The sequence below is a fragment of the Thalia democratica genome, chromosome 5 (genome assembly GCF_965202585.1).
Source record: "Thalia democratica chromosome 5, ktThaDemo2.hap1.1, whole genome shotgun sequence".
NCBI classification, from domain to species: Eukaryota; Metazoa; Chordata; class Thaliacea; order Salpida; family Salpidae; genus Thalia; species Thalia democratica.
The window spans coordinates 15775400-15796109 of NC_139169.1; the positions used below are offsets into that span (position 1 = coordinate 15775400).

The window sequence follows — 20710 nt, forward strand, 5'->3', positions numbered from 1 at the left end:
TGTCTAACAGTGTGGTAATAAATAAGGAGGGAGTATAAGTTAAAATAGAATAATATTGTCGATCTTTAATAAATTTAGATTTACCCAAAACAAAGTATAGCCAATTTAAAACTAAGTTTTTTAGTTTTAGTTTTCATTTAAGTTAAAACAAAACTGAAAGTTAGTGTTTCTTTGAATAAAAAAGTATTCAATCAGCTGAAAAGTCTAAAATACTAGAGTTTTTTTTTTGTAAAACTAAAAAATATTTATGAACTTATCCACGAAACTTTAAGACAAAAAAAGTTTTCTATGGTGGACTGAAACAGTCAGTCCGTCCGACTGAAACATTCAGTCCGTCAAAACTTAAATTAGAGAGATTATAAAAATCTTTAAATGTTTAAAGTTCTGATCTTTTTTATAAGCAATAAGACATATTTTGAAATACCTTGTCATAGTTATATTAGGAGTATGTATTTTAGTTTGAAAAGGGATTGCTTTCAAGTGTTTTTGGATCAAAAAAGTAAAATTGGTCCTTGAATAGATAAAAAAAAATACTTGTTTCAAAACTACTGCTCTAAAGATAATAATATTGAATATATGTTGGTCGAAATAAAAAATGAAAAAACTACTTACGAATATATTCAATGTTTAAAGAATAAAGTTAAACCTATCATTGTCTACTTTTGATGAACTTGATGAAAAATTTATATTTCAAGTAAAGTCAACTCCCCAATACCTTTTCATTTCTAAAAAATTTAAATAAAAAATATTTAAAAATAATTGTTTATTTGCTACTTTTCTACTTCCAGGTTCAGTTCCCCAAAATCTTCTGGTCATACTTCCTTGCCAGACACCGCTGGCTGGCGAAATGGGAAACCTTGGTTCCCTGGCAAGCGGTGGCCTGATCTCCCTCTAGTGTCTTGTCGCAAGTCTTGTCGTGGTAGATGTGGACCAATGACGGCTCGTTGGCGCGGAATGTGTCCACTTTCGATTGGACGGTCGAAACGAACAACCTCACGTCTTCCTCACCCCAACCTGATTGATATTTGTAAAAAATATGCTTTTGTGTGTAATTAATTAAAGTTTTATTTTTAGGTTCTGAATATTCAGTATACTTTGTTTAGTAACCTTTTAATATTAAACTATTTAATTTAAATCATCTATTTAATTTGGAATGTTACTAAAAAATACCTTTTATTTGGTCTTATAAATACTGCATATATTAGGGGTGGGCAACGTAAATAATTGACGGGCCAGATCCAAAAAAAAAATAGTTCTCAGCGGGCCGGAGCATTTCGAGATGGAGTCTACCGGATTTATCTTGATCCTTTTTTATATCCGGATCTTTATTCAAAAATGTTATCCGGATCCGGCTCAATACTAACTTTAGACAAGGTTTCGTATCCGAATAGAACTAATTTCAAAAGACTTGGATTCAGGTGGATGCTAATTGATATGATGTTTAAAAATTTTGAATCAATTTATTAATTACCAAGGTTCTAAAGTACAAAATTTTAAGTTAATTTTTATTAAGTAAGTACTCACAATTCTATATATATTACAACTCTGGACCGAATTAATACTAGTAAGTTTTATAAAAACAATAATTAACTTACTAAAAGTTACTCGAGCCTAATATTTCAAACTAAAACATTAAAATTTTTAACTATTCGAAATTACCTAATTTTGGTAATCCTTGGCTCGAGGTTACATTAAGAATATTTTTCAGGAGTTAACTAACATAACAATATTAAACTACTATCTTTTAATTTAAAAAAACTTGTAAGGATTCATTCAAAATTTTGTTAGATTGTAAACTGTTATTACAAACATGCACAAATAAATTTATTAAACAAATCATACTTAAAGTTAATGAGATATTGTCATCAATTGGTGATCATTAAACTTAACCATTTAATTAACCAAAACTTCCCAAATTAAAATATCAATAGCAGAAAAGAGTGCAAACTGTAGTCTCAACTTTAAATATTCTACTGAAATGTAAAGTTGAGCAGTTTTACTTAAAGTAGCCGGAATGTTATTAAAAACAACTTTTTTTGACATTTATAAAAACAACTCACTACACATCTGGGAAAGACATCATTTTTTTACATTTCATTTTTTATGAAAATCATTATGATAGGTAAGATCATCAAAGTTAGTTCAGCAAACTATTTTTTTGGGTAATTTGAGAAAGAATTAATTCAACTGACTTGAAATAGAACAAGGTACTATAATAAAAAAGTTTTTTTATTACTACAAAAATTAAAAGCCATTTTTATAAACGTTTTCAGGTAAAAGTCTTACAGTTTATTTTGTGACATTAATTTAAAAAAGGTTTTGTACAAATTTTGTAATATTTACATTGGCTTGTAGGATTTCATATAAATTTTGAAAATGCCTAGCGGGCCGTATCATCTACTCGCGGGCCGGATAAATTTTGTCCGCGGGCCGGATTTCATTTAAACTTAAAAAACTTTTGGGGGCTGGTCATTTTGACTCCGGGGCCCACGGGCCGTACGTTGCCCACCCCTAGCATATATCATTTTAACAATTCAAAACATGTTTTTGTCGAAGCTTTTGCAGTGTAAATTTTCAAACCTTCAATGGTGAGGTCGAAGCCGCCCGAGTTCAGGAAGTCGCTCTTGTACATGCAGGTGATGCCCAGGCCGAAGCTCCTCCAGAACCCCTCCTCCTCCCCAACATCAAGGTTGCTTTCAACGTGATCCCGTTTCTCCTCCGCGTCGAACTCCTCGCTCCTGCACCGCTTCTTGGGCGAGTACTGGGAGTAGGGGACGGGGAACCAGGCGCGGTTGCCGCGGACGACGTTGCGGCGGCACTGCGACGCGAGCGACGACGTCACGAGCATGTCGACGTCGATGAAGAAGATGACGTCGTTCTCGTTGGCCACCAGCGATCCGAACTGAAGTCCTGTGTGTGTGATGTTTGCATGAAAATTAATTTTTCATAACTGCTTGTATGTAGCTCTAAGAAAAATTATTATACTTGTTATTTTATTTACTTTGTTAAGTTATTTTCAGTAGCTCTTTGTAATATTAATTAAATTTTTTATTTCTAAACAAAGTTTGAGAAAAAATGAATTTTTACTATATATAAAAAAAAATTAATAATTTTTTTAACCCTACTAAACGAGATAAGTATTAAAACATTTTTTTAGTAATTCAGAACATAACTAACATATATAACAAAGTACATATAGTTGTTATAAATAGAAAGAAAAGTCATGCCATCAAACCTGCGCCCCTGGAAAACGCCGCTTTCCCTCCCGCCCCGTCGTGATTGACCTCGTAACACTGTATGACGTCATCGCCCCACTCCTCCCGGTATCCTAGCAACAGCCGCTTGTTCGCCCTCCGCATGGCCTCCCCCTCGTCGCCACCTCCTCCGAACAAAACCACCACTAGGAGGACGTTTTCCTCGAGGGGGTTTTTGCTGGTTCGGGGTTCCAGGAAGCTTTTTTTGAACCCATCCATGAACTTCTCTAAGGCCTGGGAAGAAAACGTATTGATTTAAAATAAATTGTATACAGGGAATGGACGTGGTAAAAGCTGTATTTTTAAACTAAATCAATTCATTTTACAGCTTTAAAACGACAACAGTGTATTAACTTTTATTACGTGATAAGTATGTATAACAACAAGTTGTTGTACAAAGAGTTTGTTGTACCGAACATAACATAAGGTTGTTAATACACTAAATATATTTAGAAAAATGTCCAAAAAATAGGCAATGCAAACTCATGGTTACTTCTGTATTTGATTTCGTTTTTGCAACTTTCTATCTTAGATTAACAATTCGTGAATTTAATGGTTAAATATAAATAATTCAGTTTTTGAACTACCAACCTGATACCTACCAGACAGAGGAACCACAAACACCAGTCTGTCAACGTCCACATCGCCATCCTCCACCTGTGGATACTTTGGCGGCATTTGTTCAACGTGCCCCAACTTGTACAGGTACTGGTCCAACGTGAGTCCCTGGTTGAAATGGTCCCCGTTGTACTGGTGCGAGAATCCCGCGGTGTGGTCACGAACCAGTTCCACCCCGAAGCTGCGGACCATTTTCAGCCGGCAGTACTTGTCCTGACCCTGTGTAAAATGGCTGTTGTAAGATCTTTTGTTAGTATAACCGTTGGAAAGATAGAATACAAAGGTATATAGTTTGGATGTGGAGTCAGGTTAGTAAGTTTATTTGTTAGCATTATGTAAAAAAATAGTTTACAGTGTTCATGTGGGTTTATTTTAAGTTTAAATAATCATAACTTAGAAAGTATAATAGTTGTAATGCTATTCTTATGGTAGTAATGTGGCCCTGTGTATGGTGTTACTTGAGATTTTTTAGATCTAAAAAATCTTAAAAGATTTAGTGTAAAAGTAACAGTTTATTTAAATTAAATCGGTTACTGTTTATTTAGATAGTCTTATTTTTGTTAATCTTATAACATTTAAAGCTTAATTTGATTTTGAAAACTATCGCCAATAAATATTTATAATAATAGGTAGAAAAATGTGCTAGCAGACACTGCAAAGCCTTTAGAAGCCTAAAAGTAGCATAATGTGAGCACAGTTTTAAAAAATTTTTTCAATTGATCAGTTTAGCATTAAAATAGTTTAATTAAGATGTAGAAACATTTTGTAACTATTATTTGAAACTACTATTTTTAACTAAAAGTCTCTATTCAAATATATCTAGTACTAAACCTAGCTCGGGAGATTTAAAAATTTATTATTTCACTTTTTGTTCCCGATTGAAGTTAGGTGTTTTGTTTGTACAACCAATATTAGTATAAAATATAGACAGAAAAAATAAAATCAAAATAAAATCTGAATATATGTTTACAAAACGTGTAGAACTTAAGAAAAACTACTTACACAAGTTGTAAATCATTAAAAAAGACTTTATCATGGTTGTAAGTATTTTAACAAAGTTTAGGTAAATTTAAATAATTCAATATTCATATATAAGCAATATTTTTTTTAGTTTCGAATTTACGATTCAAAGGTTAACTTTATTCAAACATAAATTATCATAAAATTGTAGTTCTAACATTTTTTACTAAACTATTTAGAACATAACTATGCATGTTTATTATTTAAGATTTATTGTATCTGAAATTAAGTTATATTAACAAAAATTTAAAACTACAAAAACCAGCTCTTAAAAACTTAAAATTTGCTATTTTGTTTATTAACCCAATAAGAAAACTTTAAATTATAATCTCAAACTGAGTTATCAATACTGGTATGCTAAAATTTATAAGGCGAAGAAAATTTATACTTCAAAACAGACTTAGTATTGTACACAAAATAAAAGTAAGCTTAATTACATATTTACTTGGTCATAGTGAGCACATAAATCTTAATTAACTTTATTTGAAAAGAGAGTCAAACCCTAAAGGTGTGTTAAATCTGGTTTAAAATAAAAAGTAGGCTTTAATCTTACTTTTAAGGTCACATGAAGCTTAATTTATAAAGAAAAATCACCAAATTAAAACAGTTGACATTTAAAGTTCATAAGTATTAAAGACCTCAGAAATCTTAATGATTATTAATTCTTTAGAAAAGTGCGAATTAAGTATGATAAATCTTTTATTTCAAGCATAAAACTTAAAGTTGCACAACTAATTTAACAAAATGTAAATTAAAGTTGCTCTCGGTTTTGTAATAATTAAGATAAATTCAGTCATTTTAAACTAGTTTAAAGTTTTGTAACATTTATTATACTTCTTTTGATATTTACCCAACTTTATCAATTTGATTTGTACTTTTTTTTAAAGGTTTCTGCGTCTGAACACAACACTTAGTTTTTTTTTTATAATACAAAAAAGGAACTGTATAAAATTAAGTTATCATATAATAAAACTTGTGGTTAAACTTTCGCAGTCAAATGTATCTTAATATTTTCTTTAAAGTAATTTTTATATGTATAATACATAAAAGGAAGTGTATAAAATTAAGTTATCATACAATATACTGTGGTTGAACTTTCTTAGTCAAATGTATCTTAATATTTTCTTTAAAGTAATTTTTGTTTGTATAATACAAAAAAAGGAACTTTCTAAAATTGAGTTATTGTCTAATAAAACTTGTGGTTAAAATTTCGCAGTAAAATGTATCTTAATACTTGTTACAAAAATATTTTATTTGTATAATACAGAAAAAGGAACTTTCTAAAATTGGATTATTGTCTCATAAAACTTGTGGTTAAAATTTCGCAGTCAAATGTATCTTAATATTTCTTTAGAAACAGTTTTTAACAATAACCTACACTTATTAGCTCTAAACATAATGTGCAAATTGATGTTTAAATTCAGTGCAAACTTTTATAAAGATAGAACTGTATTTTTTTTACAACATTCACTGTTGTATTTATAACACACATCAACCACGAGTGTTTAAAAAATACTTAACAACTTATGTTGCCAACAAAAAACGTCTTGACTGAAGCAGCCTTTAGTGGTTATTAAAATAAACAAAACTCAAATTTATTTGAGTATTTTGTGTACCAACCAGTTTTGTTCTAATTAAACACATTTACCACGGAACTAGAATGAACAAAAATAATGTCAACAAAATAGTTCAGGCTGTGAAAGCTTGTCGTGGTTACAAGAATAAACAAAACTCGTTTTACTAAACAAGAAACATTTATCAACGACTTTTAAAAAACACTAAAAAATTTCTGTTATCAACAAAACACGTCAAAGCAGTCTATTGAGGTTGTAAAAATAAACAATACTCATTTAACCAAACAAACAAGTCTACTTGCTCAGGCGACAATGTTGTAATCGATCTTGTATTGGACAGTTTATTTATGTTGAACAAGGCCGTATTGAAGCCATATGCACGACTTGTTCACACGAATATGCCACTAAAAACTCACATATTTCGTAATATTAGACCATATTAACACGTTTTAAATTCTACGTGTTAAATTGATTTATCATTAGTGGTTAGAATTTAGTTTATTTATAAACAGTGTTTTTTTTATATAACGTGATGCTAAAATTTTACACGAAGAAAGGTTTATAAATTCAAATTAGAATAGTAAATGTTTAAAATTAAAAAATAACAAAATATTTTATTACGAGTGATCTTTTTAAATTTAGTCAAAAAAACTTAAAAAAAAAAAGTCAATCTTTGTTTATAAATTAAATAAAAAAGTTTTTAAAATTATAGAATTTAATAACTGACTAGAAAAACTATTTAAAAACGATCAATTAAACCTTTAAATAACTGAAAAACTCTTAAATCCTTTTCAACAGTTCAAAATCTTAAAATAAAATAAAGAATATATTTTAATATACATTACCTTTGTCTATAAAACTTTTAAAAAAATAATAGTTTGAAATAAGAGTAGTGTTACTAAGCTAAAAACAAAACAGCAGAAACTTGAAACTAAATATGCTTTTAATTTCTACTTTAACGAATAGTTCAAAAAGGTTGAACTTCAAAGTAAAATTTTTTACGCATTAAAATTTTCAAGTATTTTTGCCTTTGTCAGCGAACATGAGATTATCAAATTATCATATATCATCATTTCCAAGTAAATCAAGAACTTTTGATATACTTCTTTAGTATTTATACAGTCATGTGAAATATATACAATTTCATTTTAATTGTGTAATCAATCTATCTATTGAATAAATATTATGGAATATTTCAAACAATAAATCTAAATTTGATAGTTCCCGTGCAAATATTTAGAGTTTAGTAGGGAATTTTTAACCTCAATGTAACTTTTTAAACCTGTAACGATTTTTTGAAAGCTATAGGTTGTATTATTGATTATCATAGATAGTACATTTCTGTTTGTATATACAAAAGTTCACTTTTAACTTTGATTGAACAAACATGTTGTTTTAAACATTTTTAGTATTTTCGAATGTACAAAATAGTTTCAAATTTGTGTCAAACTATTACTTTTTATAGCCCTCATATTTTTATAACTTTGAAATGATATATTTTATTGATATAAAAATAAGAATAAAATTAAAAAAATTTATGGCTTCTTTTTTGGTTTTTTTAGAAAGTTATAAACTTTTTAAAATATTAACCAACAAGTTTTGGTGTACGAGCAAACTAAAGTGAAATATCTTTTTCAATCCTAATCTATAAAAATAAATTTAATGAAAACAAATTAAAAAACAATTGTATAATATATCTTTAAGTTTGCGGTTCTTATTTCAATAAAACCTCAAGTTAAACTAGCATTCCTTAAACTAAGACAGCAGAAATATATTTAAAAAGTATATAAGTTGTTTGGTTTATTTTTAGTTAGTATAGTTAAGAAAGTGTTTTATTAATATTTTATTTTTATTTATTGTATGAGAAAAAATTTTTTTTTAACTGTTATTCCATAGGTAAATTTTAGAATATACTTTTAAAGATATTAAACGATGATCTATTTAATTTCATTCTTGTTACACTACATTGTAACTTGTTACAATTTTTGCATATGTTATTTTCACGTGTTTAAAACACAATAAAACTTACTACAAATTCAGCTACAAATCTTACAATCAGTAATTGCAGCTTCGGTGAAAATCTCTCAAGCGTTGAAAGTTACACACGGGGATTTTAAAACATTCGGAATATTTGTATCTAATAAATAGGCGATATTGTTTGGCTAACATTCATTTCCCCTGACTAATCATGATATTTAAAACAAACAATTCAAGATAGTAACGTTGTAATGCTAGAAGTTTTTCAAATTGTGCTAAAATACTTCTGACAATTACAAAAAAAATTGAAAAGTTCGATTTGTAAAGTTTTTTGTATATACTACTCTTAATAATTATTTACAGTTACTCTACTTTTTTATTTGTTAGCTACACAATTTTAGCCAACATATAATGAAGAGGATACTTTAAAGTATTTTTTATCTATTAACTTTTAAACAATAAAACATACATTTAATAAAAAAATTAGAAAAAAAAAAATTATTTCTTATTAATCTATGACGACTAATACACTGTACTTTACCTGATTAATCTTTGTCAAATACATTCATTATTCATAAATTTACACATTGAAACCGTTAGACTCACCTGTACAATGGCCTTGTGCCTAAGTGTGTACTGAACTCCCCTGCTCGGGTTTATCTGGTAGTAAGCGTGCTCAAAGTGGCTTCTCTCGGGAAATCCCGGACAGTGCAACTTTATCAGACCCTTCTCAGCTCTCTCTATCAGGTCCGTGTAAACCTGTCTCTCGTTAGCACTGTGACCTGGCAACATTATTAGGTGTTTGAGTTATGAGTAAGTTATGTTGCATTAGTTTCAAATTATTTACTTTATTGATTTTACGAAAACGTGAGGATTTCATATGCGTTAAGAAAAGTGCTTTGTTTTATGAGATTTGAAATATGACAAATTCTAAAGTAAACAACGATAATTAAAAATTTTAAATACACTAAAAACATGCCATCGAAAAATATAGAATATGCTGCTAAACTACTTTAATATTATTTATCACTTATGTTTAAATGTTTGTCATTAGACAAAGGAAAGTGTATTTCATCGAAATTTGTTAAGAAAAAAAATCAGAGAAACATTTATAAAAGTAATTTATTAGTTTTTAAAGACAAAGTTTAAAGCTAGTTGTACAAATTGAAAAACTAAACTTCGTAAAATTAAAAATGTGAAAACTATCTTAAAATAAAAGTAATTTAAAAAGTTATTTCACTTCGAAGATGTTTTTAAAGTTTTATACGAACAGATTTTCTCAAAATCAACTACAAAAAACCTACTTATTGTTTAAAGGAAGTATGAAAGTAGTTTAAATGTGGTCCAAATGTCTTACTTTGTCGTTATTTCTAAAATTTAATTTAAATGAAGTTTTGAAATATAAACTTCAGATTAATAATTTGGAAGATGTAAATATGAAGGTAGATAAAAATATTGATTTTATACAAATTTTATACAAATAGAATATCTTAAAATAAACTATAAGAACCTATTGTTGAAAAAAGTATCAAAGTAGTAGAAATTTGTTTCAAGTGTGTAAGTTTGTTCCTATTTCTAGAACTCCATACACTAAATATAAACTTTAAATAATCTATCTATTGTTCAAAATGCAAGCTCCAAAGTAGTAAATAAATGTTTTATATGTCTTACTTTGTTGCTATTTCTAAGATTTTATACAAATAAAGTTCATAAATATAAACTAAAAATCTGTCTATTATTTAAAATAAAAGTTTTAAAAAAGGTAAATTAGGGTTTACCTGTCTAAAGTTTTTCTATTACAAAACTTCGTACAAATAAAGTTTCTTAATACAACATATCTATTGTTTGAAATACGATTTCCAAAGCAACAAACATGGTGTTTAGCTGTCTAACGTTATTACTAAACGTTATTACTAAAATTTCGTACAAATAAACCTTCTAAATATAAACTATAAAAAAAAGTTTTCAATTGTTTAAAATACAGTTTGTAAAAATAGGATTTAGCTGTCTAACGATGTAGCTAAAGCCGTCAAAATCTGCGCAGAAAACAGCAGAAGCCTGATGAATTATTCAAAATATGCAGGCTATTGATCGACGTTTTACAAATACGAAATAATTGCACTCATATGAACTTATATGTCCTATTTATATAGACGGTTTTTTTTGTACTTTATACCGAAAATGAAATTACATTGTGGTTTTTGCTTTTCGTGCAAATTAGACCCTAATCAGGCTTACATTGTAATGTTTAGTTTCAAAAACAACATGGTGGTTAATTTCTTGGTATTGTTGTAGTAAGGTAACAAAAAAAGTTTGTTTAAGTTTAGTTGTTTTTATATTTTTAAATAAAGTGATCGTAACTAACATTTTTATGCTTCATAAGTTAGCTTTTAAAAAGTTGTAGCTGAAAATAAAGTTTTATCCATTTTGTAACTTTACTCACATTGGTCTTTATAAGTTTATTTAGTAGAATGTAAAACCACTTAAACATAAGATAATTTATAAAAAGAAAGACTTTCAGAGATTTGTTAGCTAAAACATTTAAGTTTCAATAAACATAGAATAATACAAAATATGACTTTTGTAATGCCAACATTTTAGAAGTTCCTACTTGAACCGTTTTGTTAAACTTTAAATTATCGTTTCATAGTTTACTTTAATGATTTAAATATTCTAAGTTTTGTCAAATCGTATTTTTTCAATTTTAAGCCCTCATATATTCAGCACATCGTACAATAAACCCATTTTGTTTCTTATTAATAGATAACGCCATTCTTATTCTTATTTTTAGTATTATATCAAACTGAAGTATTTACTTTAATTTAAAACTATCTATTAACTTTTGAGTTTTATAAGTTTAAAAAACTTCACTTATTTGTTTAACAATGTTGATGCTTAAAATTAAATTTTGTTACGTTATCTTTATTTTATTATATTTATTTACTTACTAATGTTGTATGTTTATTGTTTTTATATTTAAAAAGTAAAACGTCTAATAAATTAAATAGGACAAATCATTATTGCAATCGGATTTATAAAACCATTTAAAATAAATAAATTTAAATTTAGATTGTTTTGTGTATTACAACGTTTAAGTAATGTTAAAAAGTTCAAGAGCTTGATATAATTTTAGCTTGAAAATTTAACTTAAATATAATTTTATTATATATAATTTCATACTCACCCATTGAAGGAATCTCCAATGTGAATCTGTAGTACTTGTCGAAGTTGATCCACGGAATGAAACTTTCAACCTGTACGGGGTATTTCCCTGTAGGGTTCCACGTAGTTTTAATCGGCCAATCAGCGGCCTTCTTGTCGTCTCTCTCGTATGACGTCATCAACAAATGTTCCGAGTTGCGAGTCTTCGGCTTGAGAGAGTAGACCTGAAAAATGAGAGTTAAAATAAATTAGAAAATATTCAATCAAATTACAAAAGGTTTCAATAATTTTATTTTCGATTAATTAATGTACTTAGTCTAAAATTGTTATAAGTTTGTTAAACATACTTTTCTGTTTTAACTTTTTTTTTGGAATTTGATAAAATAGTTAGTTTATGCAAATTTACTATAGTATCAAAAAAAGTTGTGTTTCAAGTAGATATACAAAGCTTTTAAAAACTAGTTGAAACTTACAAATTAAAGTAAATAAGTTTTTTGATAGGTTTTTTGAGTTATTTTATTATTGTTGTAAGAATTAAACAATCTTTTTTTTACTTCATAACGGTTGTTAGTGGTGTCTAAAATGTTAAGTAAAATTAAACGTATAATTAGAGTAACTTTTTATACAACTCTGTAAGACTTGACTATCTGCAACAGTTTGTTTACAATTATAAACTGGTTATGTAGGTATGACTGTTTCCCATGCTATTATGAGCTTACAAAAAGCAAAATAATATTTCAAACCCCATCAAAGGATTTAAAAGAAGTATTTAATTTTCAATCATAGAGAAATTTTATACATTTAATTGCACAGGGAACTTCAAACAGTGATACACTTTTATTACTTCAAAACATTTGGAAAGTTGTAGAGTTTCAGATTGAAATGTTTACGTAATTCAGTAAAAACTACAAACCTTGATTAAATATTTATTTTACCCATAGCATTTTAGTTGTTGCAGTATTTTACGAGTGTTCAATAATTCATAAAACCAAGCATATATGTGAAATACGTAAACTACAAAGTAACTGTTTGTAAGTATACTCGAACGATGTAGTTTAAAAAGTATGTATTAAAAACTAATTAAGACTATCCATTAGAAGTAAAATAGCATCACTTTTGTCACTTTGTAAAATGATATTTACAAAATTATTAAGAATATATATAACATAGCCTAAACTTAAGCAAATTTCATTTGTACTCAAGTTTCTTAAAAACGACATTTACTTGAGTTAACAACTTGTTATTTAAAAAAATTGAAAAAATTGATGAAAAATAATTTTATTATTTTTAACTTCAAAACATTATGAAAATATATACTACTTTTATCAAAAGCTTCATAGATGTCTTTATTGCTACTAGAAATACCAAAATCAATAAAAAACGGATTATATAACTTAAATGAACCTGAATACATGACACTTGTGTACAAAGTCAGTTATATTTCCGAAAACTATTTTTCTCCTTTTCAAAGTCATTACCAAAACGTTATTGATTGTTTGATAATCTTAAAGCATGACTAAGATTAGAAATACTTTCCAAGAATATGGTTTCTAAGATGTTATCAATTAGAATACTTGAAATTTGAATATCTGATTTCGTATGGTTTTTAGTAAGAAACTTTTATTTATAATTTCAAACGGTAAATTACTTTTAATTTCTCCTGAATTAGTTTTTAATTACAGTAACTTTGTACAAACTGAGTTTTTCTGTTTTACTTTGATATTTCGATGTGGTGGATACAAACATGTACAAAAACAACAAATTTAGCATTTCTAAATATGTAATATAAGCTGAAAAGAAAACTTTTATAACATTTTAGGAACGATATAAGGTTCAAAAAATCTATACACTTGTAAAATCTTGATTAATAACATGTTGAAATATGAGCTACATACTTGTTGAAATTAACTGATAGATCAATCAAAAAAAATTATTTGTTAAACAAAATGACGTAATAAAGCAGTACATATCGTCTGAAAATTGAAAAGTTTTTTATTTGGTATTTAAACGGAATACCATAATTTTGATAAGTTTGTCTTTCAAGATGACTAAATGCAGCAGTACATTAAATAGAAATATTATATAACTGTTTCGATAACGTGACATATTTCAAAAAAAAAAAGAGGTTTTTGAGGTAAAAAAGTTAAGCATTGTTTGATGTTTAATATCCTTAAGCAATTTTTTGTTCATGATTAACACAGATTACTGACAGAACGTTTTTCAAAAGAAAATGTTCTTAGTTAGTTCATAAATAACCATAAAGCATTTCCAACAGTAAAAGTTTACCTATTCAAATGCAAAACCTAGGAAAAGTTGAACATTGTTCGTAAATCTACGGGAAATTATTTTGTTTGTTTGTAAATCCACTTATAGAGCATGACTAAGCCTATTAACATCAAAGTTAATGTGAAGTTTATTCAACTTAACTTATTTAACTAACAAAGGTTTTTTCCTCTAAAGTTTTAAATGTCAGGACTAATAGTTCTGATCCGTTTATATGTTCAACCTTTTTTACGCTTCAAATTAGGGGCGTCGCATAAGGTGGAGCATAAAGCAGATACTCCACCTGAAAAAATCATAAGACTATTGAAGTTTAACTTTTTTTTGTTTACTATCGAGTTTCTGTAATTAAAGTATTTTTGTTTTACTAAATTTAGTTTTAAAAATATCAAACTAAGAGATTTTTTTAAAATTTGTAAATTTTCTGCTCCCCCTAACAAAAATCCTAGGTGTCACCACTAGTTTTAACAATGTTTTAGTAACTGTTAATAAAACAAAAACCTTAGAAATATTATGTTAAAGTATAAGAACTATTATCAAAGTCTCTATAACTTGTAAAATTATGTTAAGTTGAAAGCAATTAACAAATGATTTAAGACACTGAAATAATCACATAAATGTTTTCTTATATAAACTTAAACTTGATATCTTTTATTAAATTGACTTTCTTTTTTTTTTCAGATCTTCTTTAGTAGCTTGGTGCTTAATTTACTTTAAAACTTGATATTGTTTTATTTGTATTATTGTGAATTCAAAAAATATATCGACTTGATTTCAAACCGTTATTGTTGCTTTGAGCCAATGATCTAGTTAATCTTTTAAAGTCACTAACGATTTTATTTTTCAAAAAGTGAGTAGTGTTTTTGAAGGAAAAAAAAATGTTCAGTTACTATTAAAGTAGAAATATGTTTGATGTTAAAATAGTTAACGTACACTTTAAGGTTTGTACATCGAAAGTAATTAATTAAACGTAACTAAATTTAATCTTAAATAAGTCCATAAGGGTAGCTCAGTCAAAACTAAATTATAATAAAACATATTTCTTACTTATATTCTAAAACAAACACATCATTAATCAAGTTAAATCATAGTTATTTTAGTTGTATTTGAATACAACTGTTATTTTAGTGTTTGATTTGTGACATCTTTATAATTCCAAAAACAAATTATTTTTTTAGTATTTAAATAAACAACAACCAAAAATATTTAATTTAAGTTTACATAAGGAAATGTAAACAAAACTGTTATAATACTTTCGTGGCCAACACGTTTAAACTATATTTAAATACTGAACATCAAAGGTAAAAAATAAAAACCATTAACGTTATAACAAATTAAAAAACTTTATTAATAGTTTGGATAACACTTCAGCTAATAACTACTCCTATAATGATTTTTATCAACTTAAGAATGTTCTTACATTATAACATTATATCATATAATATCAACTATAGTTTATTTGTTAAGAAACTACATATACATACTAAATAGCTCTACAAATTATTATTAATATTACTAAGCTATTTAAGTTTTCTTTGACTTTATAATCCTAACCCTGTCTAGTTGTAATACAACACAACACACATGTATAAAAACTAAAACAGATACTTTTTAGATACGAATGTAAGTAGAAATTAAACTTTTACTTATTCTCATACCTTATTTAGTTGGGGCATTGTCATCATAGCGAAACACTAAGAACTATTTTTACTGAACATACAAGTTTTAAGTTAAACAGTTGCAAAATTACTTACTGGTTAATGACAAGCAGTTTATATACTTTATCAAGATGGAGCATTAACTACACACACTGTATATAATTAAAATATTTATTTTTCAGATAATAACTATACTTTTTATTATTCAATTACCTTGTCCAGTTGGAGCATGGTCTTCATGGCCAGCACTTCCTGCTTCAAGCTCGTCGTCTTCTCCACCAGCTTCATGATGTCGTCTTGCAGGAGCCTCGTGTGAAGATCGTTCATCAGGGAGGCCTTCTTCAGCGAGTGGTAGGTCACCGGCTTCTCCTTCTGCAGCTGGGTGAGCTGGTCCAGTATGATGTTGATCGTGTCCCCCGTTTTCTGCAATAAAAAACAAAGTGTTTTAGATGACTTAGATTTTAAAAATAAAAGGTACTTAAAATCGTAGGCGTACTAAAACTTGTTTCATGCCACAGGTCAAGCTATTTTGAATCAAAAAATTACAAATGTTTTCTCATACATAGCTGTAAACTTTTTTCATTAATTATCCACCTTATCAAACTTTTTAAAATAATTATTAGTTGTAAAAAATACAGCTTTTAATAGTTAAACAAATAAAATTCATAAAAAATATTAACTTACTTTATCGTACTGCTGTACAAACAGTTCAACTACTTCCCATGCGACTGGTATTATTGCATCTTTTGCATACTTCCAGACACATCTAAAAAATAACTTATATCAACTAATAATACGACAGAATGCTCTTTATTTTCTAACAAACTAAGATTAATAAGAATCAATTTATTTAACACAAGGATTTTTTAAATTTTAATTACATACTTATAAAAGGACTGACATTACAATATTTAATGTACCATGTAAGGTTTAACTTAAAAGTTTGTTTTTATGATAACAAGTTTCAACCTGGTTTGATAGCCTTTAATTCTAAGAAAATAAAATAACCACCATTCTACGTAAGCTTTAACATTAAAAAGAACTCTTTCTATATATAGTTTAATCGCATAAAAACACATTCAATCTCACCTTCCAGGTTCTGCATCTTCGTAGGGAGAGAATAGATGTTTTACGCATTATCCCATATGATAATAACAATCAAATACTTACAAACAAATAAAGTCTCACCTTCCAAGTTCCACGTCTTCATGCGGAGAGAACAGATGTTTTACGCAGTACCCCATGTGTTTTCTCAGTTCAATCAGCAACCCTCTGCTCATAATCACACCCGGTCCTCCCATCAGAAAGTACATGCCTATTTGACGTCATAAATCAGATTACAGATAAGCTAAAAAATTTATTAACTAACTATCAGTACAATAAGCTAAAATATTAGTTTAAATATTCATTACAACACCCGATCCCTAATCAGGAACTACATACATTTGTGACGTCATATATAAGATTATACATAAAACATACAATTTATAAACTAAATAATAGTACAATAAACTTAAAATGTTAGTTTAAATGTTTATTATAACACCAAGTTACCCATCAGGAACTACATACATTTGTGACGTCATAAACAAGATTACAAATAAGCCATACAGTTTATGAACTAACTATCAGTACAATAAGCTAAAAATATTAATTTAAATATACATTATAATACCCAGTCCCCATCAGAAACTGTACACAAATGTGACGTCATAAATTAGATTACAAACAAGCCATGCAATTTATCAACTAAACTACAGTACAGTAAGCTTAAATTATTAGTTAAAATACTCATCATAACACCAAGATCCCTCATCAAGAACTACATACTTTTGTGACGTCATGAATAAGATTACAATAAGCCATACAGTTTATGAGCTAGGTTACAGTATAATAAGCTTAATATATTAGTTTAAATATTTATTATAACATCTAGTACCCCATCAGGAACTACATACATGTGTGACGTATAATACTTTAGTATTACGATGTTTATAATAAAGTATAACGTCAATGTGAAAATGAAAAATAAGGGTTAATAGATGATGGATTTCATAACTGGCGGTGCTGTTTATTAATAAATATAAAGTCAAACATTTATGTAAAAAAAAAACTTTAAATGTTAGTGTTTAATTGACAGGTAAGGTCTTTAAACTTTAAACTACCATAAAAACTTACAATTTTTCCTTATTTATATAAGTTTATATGATTAAAAAACTCGGTTTTGTTCAGTTTAAAAGTTCAAGTCTAACACTGCTAAAGTTTGCGTCGTAATTGCTGATTTTATTTTTTGGAATAACTTAAATAACATAATGTTTTTTTAAATATTTAAAATAAATTTGTAATTCCTTTTTGTAGGCGAAGAATAGACATAACGAATTATGTTTTACTGTAAACTGCTTTCTAACAAAACAAGACTAAATTAAAAAACTTGAAACCAAGGACGTATAGTGATTAATATTCTTAAACACGGTTTTGATGAATGAAACTATTTACTACTAAACAAACCTAAAACCTTTATTGCAGCGAAAAACCTTAAAGCGCATACAACAGCGCATTGACTAAAAATAGTGCATGAAAAAGTTGCATGATTAAAAACAACTAATACCGATATGCACTAAAACAGCTTACGTGTATGGTTTACATCAATATTTTGCTCGATGAACGATTAAAAACACAACCGGTTTGGTGTTGTTACTGCAACTAGCTGCAGTTTCAGTTGTTATATGCACATGAGTTTATGCTAACAATTCTGAGAAACATAACAGGTTTCAATGCTCAAACAGTTTCTAACTAGGTTCAAAGCTTATTGTTAAAATGTTTACAACTGCGAACTTTTTTAAGAGATAAAAATGTATCACTAATTTAAACTACTAAACAAGACTCCTGCCACAAACGGCTTATGCAGACGCCGGTACAATTAATCTACTTTTTAACAACTTTGTCTAACTCAGTTTTGTACCGTACACTTGCCGTGCTATTCTACTATTAAACAGGAAACTGCTGTTTTGATGATTTTAAGTATTTGTTATCAAATCAAATGTAAGATAAAAAGTTAAAAACAGATAACACAAAAGCGAAATGTCAACACTAAGATGGATGACAGATAAGTACTGATAAGTATTTGGGTATAAGCAAATAGTAAACTTGTTTATTAAACTTAAACATCTGTATTTTGTAAGTTTTGTGGTCAATTAAAAGTTAATTTTAAGTGTACTTAGGAAGTTGGTGTTTAAAAAAAGGTGTTTTACCAGCATTTTAATCGAAAATCTCAAGGGATGACTAAAGATAATAAATGTTTCTAACAGTCTTTATAACTTATAATCTTGGGAATTTATAAATGATTAAGTATAGTATTAAACTAATTATACTATTAAATAGCAGGTTTAGGGCAAAACTTTTTAATAAATAAACTTATGGTTGAACTTGTGGTCTTGTTTCATTATGCATCGCACACCACATTATAAACCACAAATTGAATACAGGACAATTTAAAATACATTAAGTAAACTTTGTGTAATGATATTTATGTTTTCCAGACAAAAATTAAAAATATCAGATTCACAAAAAGTTAAGTTATTGAACTTTTTGTTGCAAATAGTTGAGACCTGGAAATTAGTGACTGAATACACATTAGATAGCTTGAATGGTAACTTTGATAAAAAAAATAACAACTTTCTATTTAAAATGATAAATTAAATTGGTAAACATTAAATCACAGGAAAATAATTTTTTTAATGTATCCATAAGACCGGGTAATTAGTAATTGTATGAACGCTACACAGCTCAATAACAACTTTGAAGAAAAAGTTTATTTTTATAATTTTAAGCTTAATTATACTTTATTAGATAATTGCTTCTTTGTAGTCTACAATGTAAAATAACAAAGAAAACATCCACAAATGTTAATACTATAATTTTGTTGGTGATTTTAGTCTAAAATATATCAAAAATATTTATATATATTTTTTTCACTATCACTGTTACCCCTAACCCTTACCCTCGATCGGTAAGCCGTTTTCGAATTTGACTGGGTCGATTTTGAACGCGGGTGGATTTTGAACGTGTCCCAAATAACTAAACTTCTAAAAGTTGCAATTACTTAGTACTTTTCATAATGTATTTTCTATGTGAATTTAAATTTTTGTTATCAAATCTAGTGTAAGATAACCAGTTAAAAATAGATAACACGAAAGTTAAATGTCAACACTATGATGAACTACAGATAAATACTGATAAGTAGTTAAGTATGAGCAAATAGCACACTTGTGTATCATACTTCAACATATTTTAGTTTGTAGATTTTGTGGTCAATTAAAATGTGTTTTAAGCACACTTTGTGTTTAAAAAATATTATATCGGAATTTAAACGAAATTCTCAAGGGGTAAATTAAATTAGTAAACTCTCGTACAAACTAAAACTATTTTTTTGCTTAAAAGTTCATAACATTTTTCTGCACGAAAACTCTAGCAAGTATCACATGAAAAAAAGTAACACGTTTTAGATAAAATAACTTATGATTGAACTTATGATCTCATGTTCATTTGATAACATACAACATATTATATACCACGCACCGAATATACACGTCAATTTAAAACACATTAAGTTAATTTTGTGTCTTATAACACCAAAATATACCAATTAAATAAGGAAGATGTTAGATCAAATAAAGTTATTGAAATTTCTGATGCAAACAAACAAGAATTCAGGGTAATTAGTAATTTGATAAACGCAACAGAACTCAATGGTAATTTTGATTGTGTATATCAGCTTTCTAATTTTAAGCTTAATTATACTTTATTAGACAATTGCTTCCTTCTAGTCTACATTTTAGTACATGTCAAAGACACTTATATATAGCAAAGAAAATACCAATAAATGTTAACATTATAATGAATTTGATATTTTGTTCTAATAGGTATCAAAAACCTTGTAGGTGCCATCATATATACATGTTCAAATTTCTAATAGATGCAAAAATTATGTACTTCTCATATACTTTTTTTGAATCATATGCAAATTTATACAATATACAATATTTAAAAAAATGTAAATTTTCTTCAAACTTATTTGATGCCATCATAAATAAATAGCATAAATGAAAGCTAAGTTAAATGATAGCATAAAAGTACGATAAAACTATTTTACCTCTTATTAATTAAC

At 27.5% G+C, this 20710-nt stretch overlaps 1 protein-coding gene across 1 annotated transcript in view; it reads right to left on the reverse strand.

Annotated features, from left to right (window-relative positions):
- Nucleotides 1–392: 392 nt before the first annotated feature.
- The window catches only part of LOC145835629 (chondroitin sulfate synthase 1-like), a 31513-nt gene continuing 11195 nt past the window's right edge, over nucleotides 393–20710 (reverse strand). Inside the window, exons 5-13 of the mRNA XM_082943304.1 lie at nucleotides 16732–16858; nucleotides 16228–16309; nucleotides 15757–15966; nucleotides 11628–11829; nucleotides 9050–9225; nucleotides 3846–4091; nucleotides 3236–3488; nucleotides 2581–2910; nucleotides 393–1014 (exon numbers count right to left, since the gene is read on the reverse strand). Coding sequence (XP_082799430.1) covers nucleotides 791–1014; nucleotides 2581–2910; nucleotides 3236–3488; nucleotides 3846–4091; nucleotides 9050–9225; nucleotides 11628–11829; nucleotides 15757–15966; nucleotides 16228–16309; nucleotides 16732–16858 — 1850 coding nt within the window. The 3' untranslated portion in view covers nucleotides 393–790. The remainder of the gene's footprint in view (nucleotides 1015–2580; nucleotides 2911–3235; nucleotides 3489–3845; nucleotides 4092–9049; nucleotides 9226–11627; nucleotides 11830–15756; nucleotides 15967–16227; nucleotides 16310–16731; nucleotides 16859–20710) is intronic.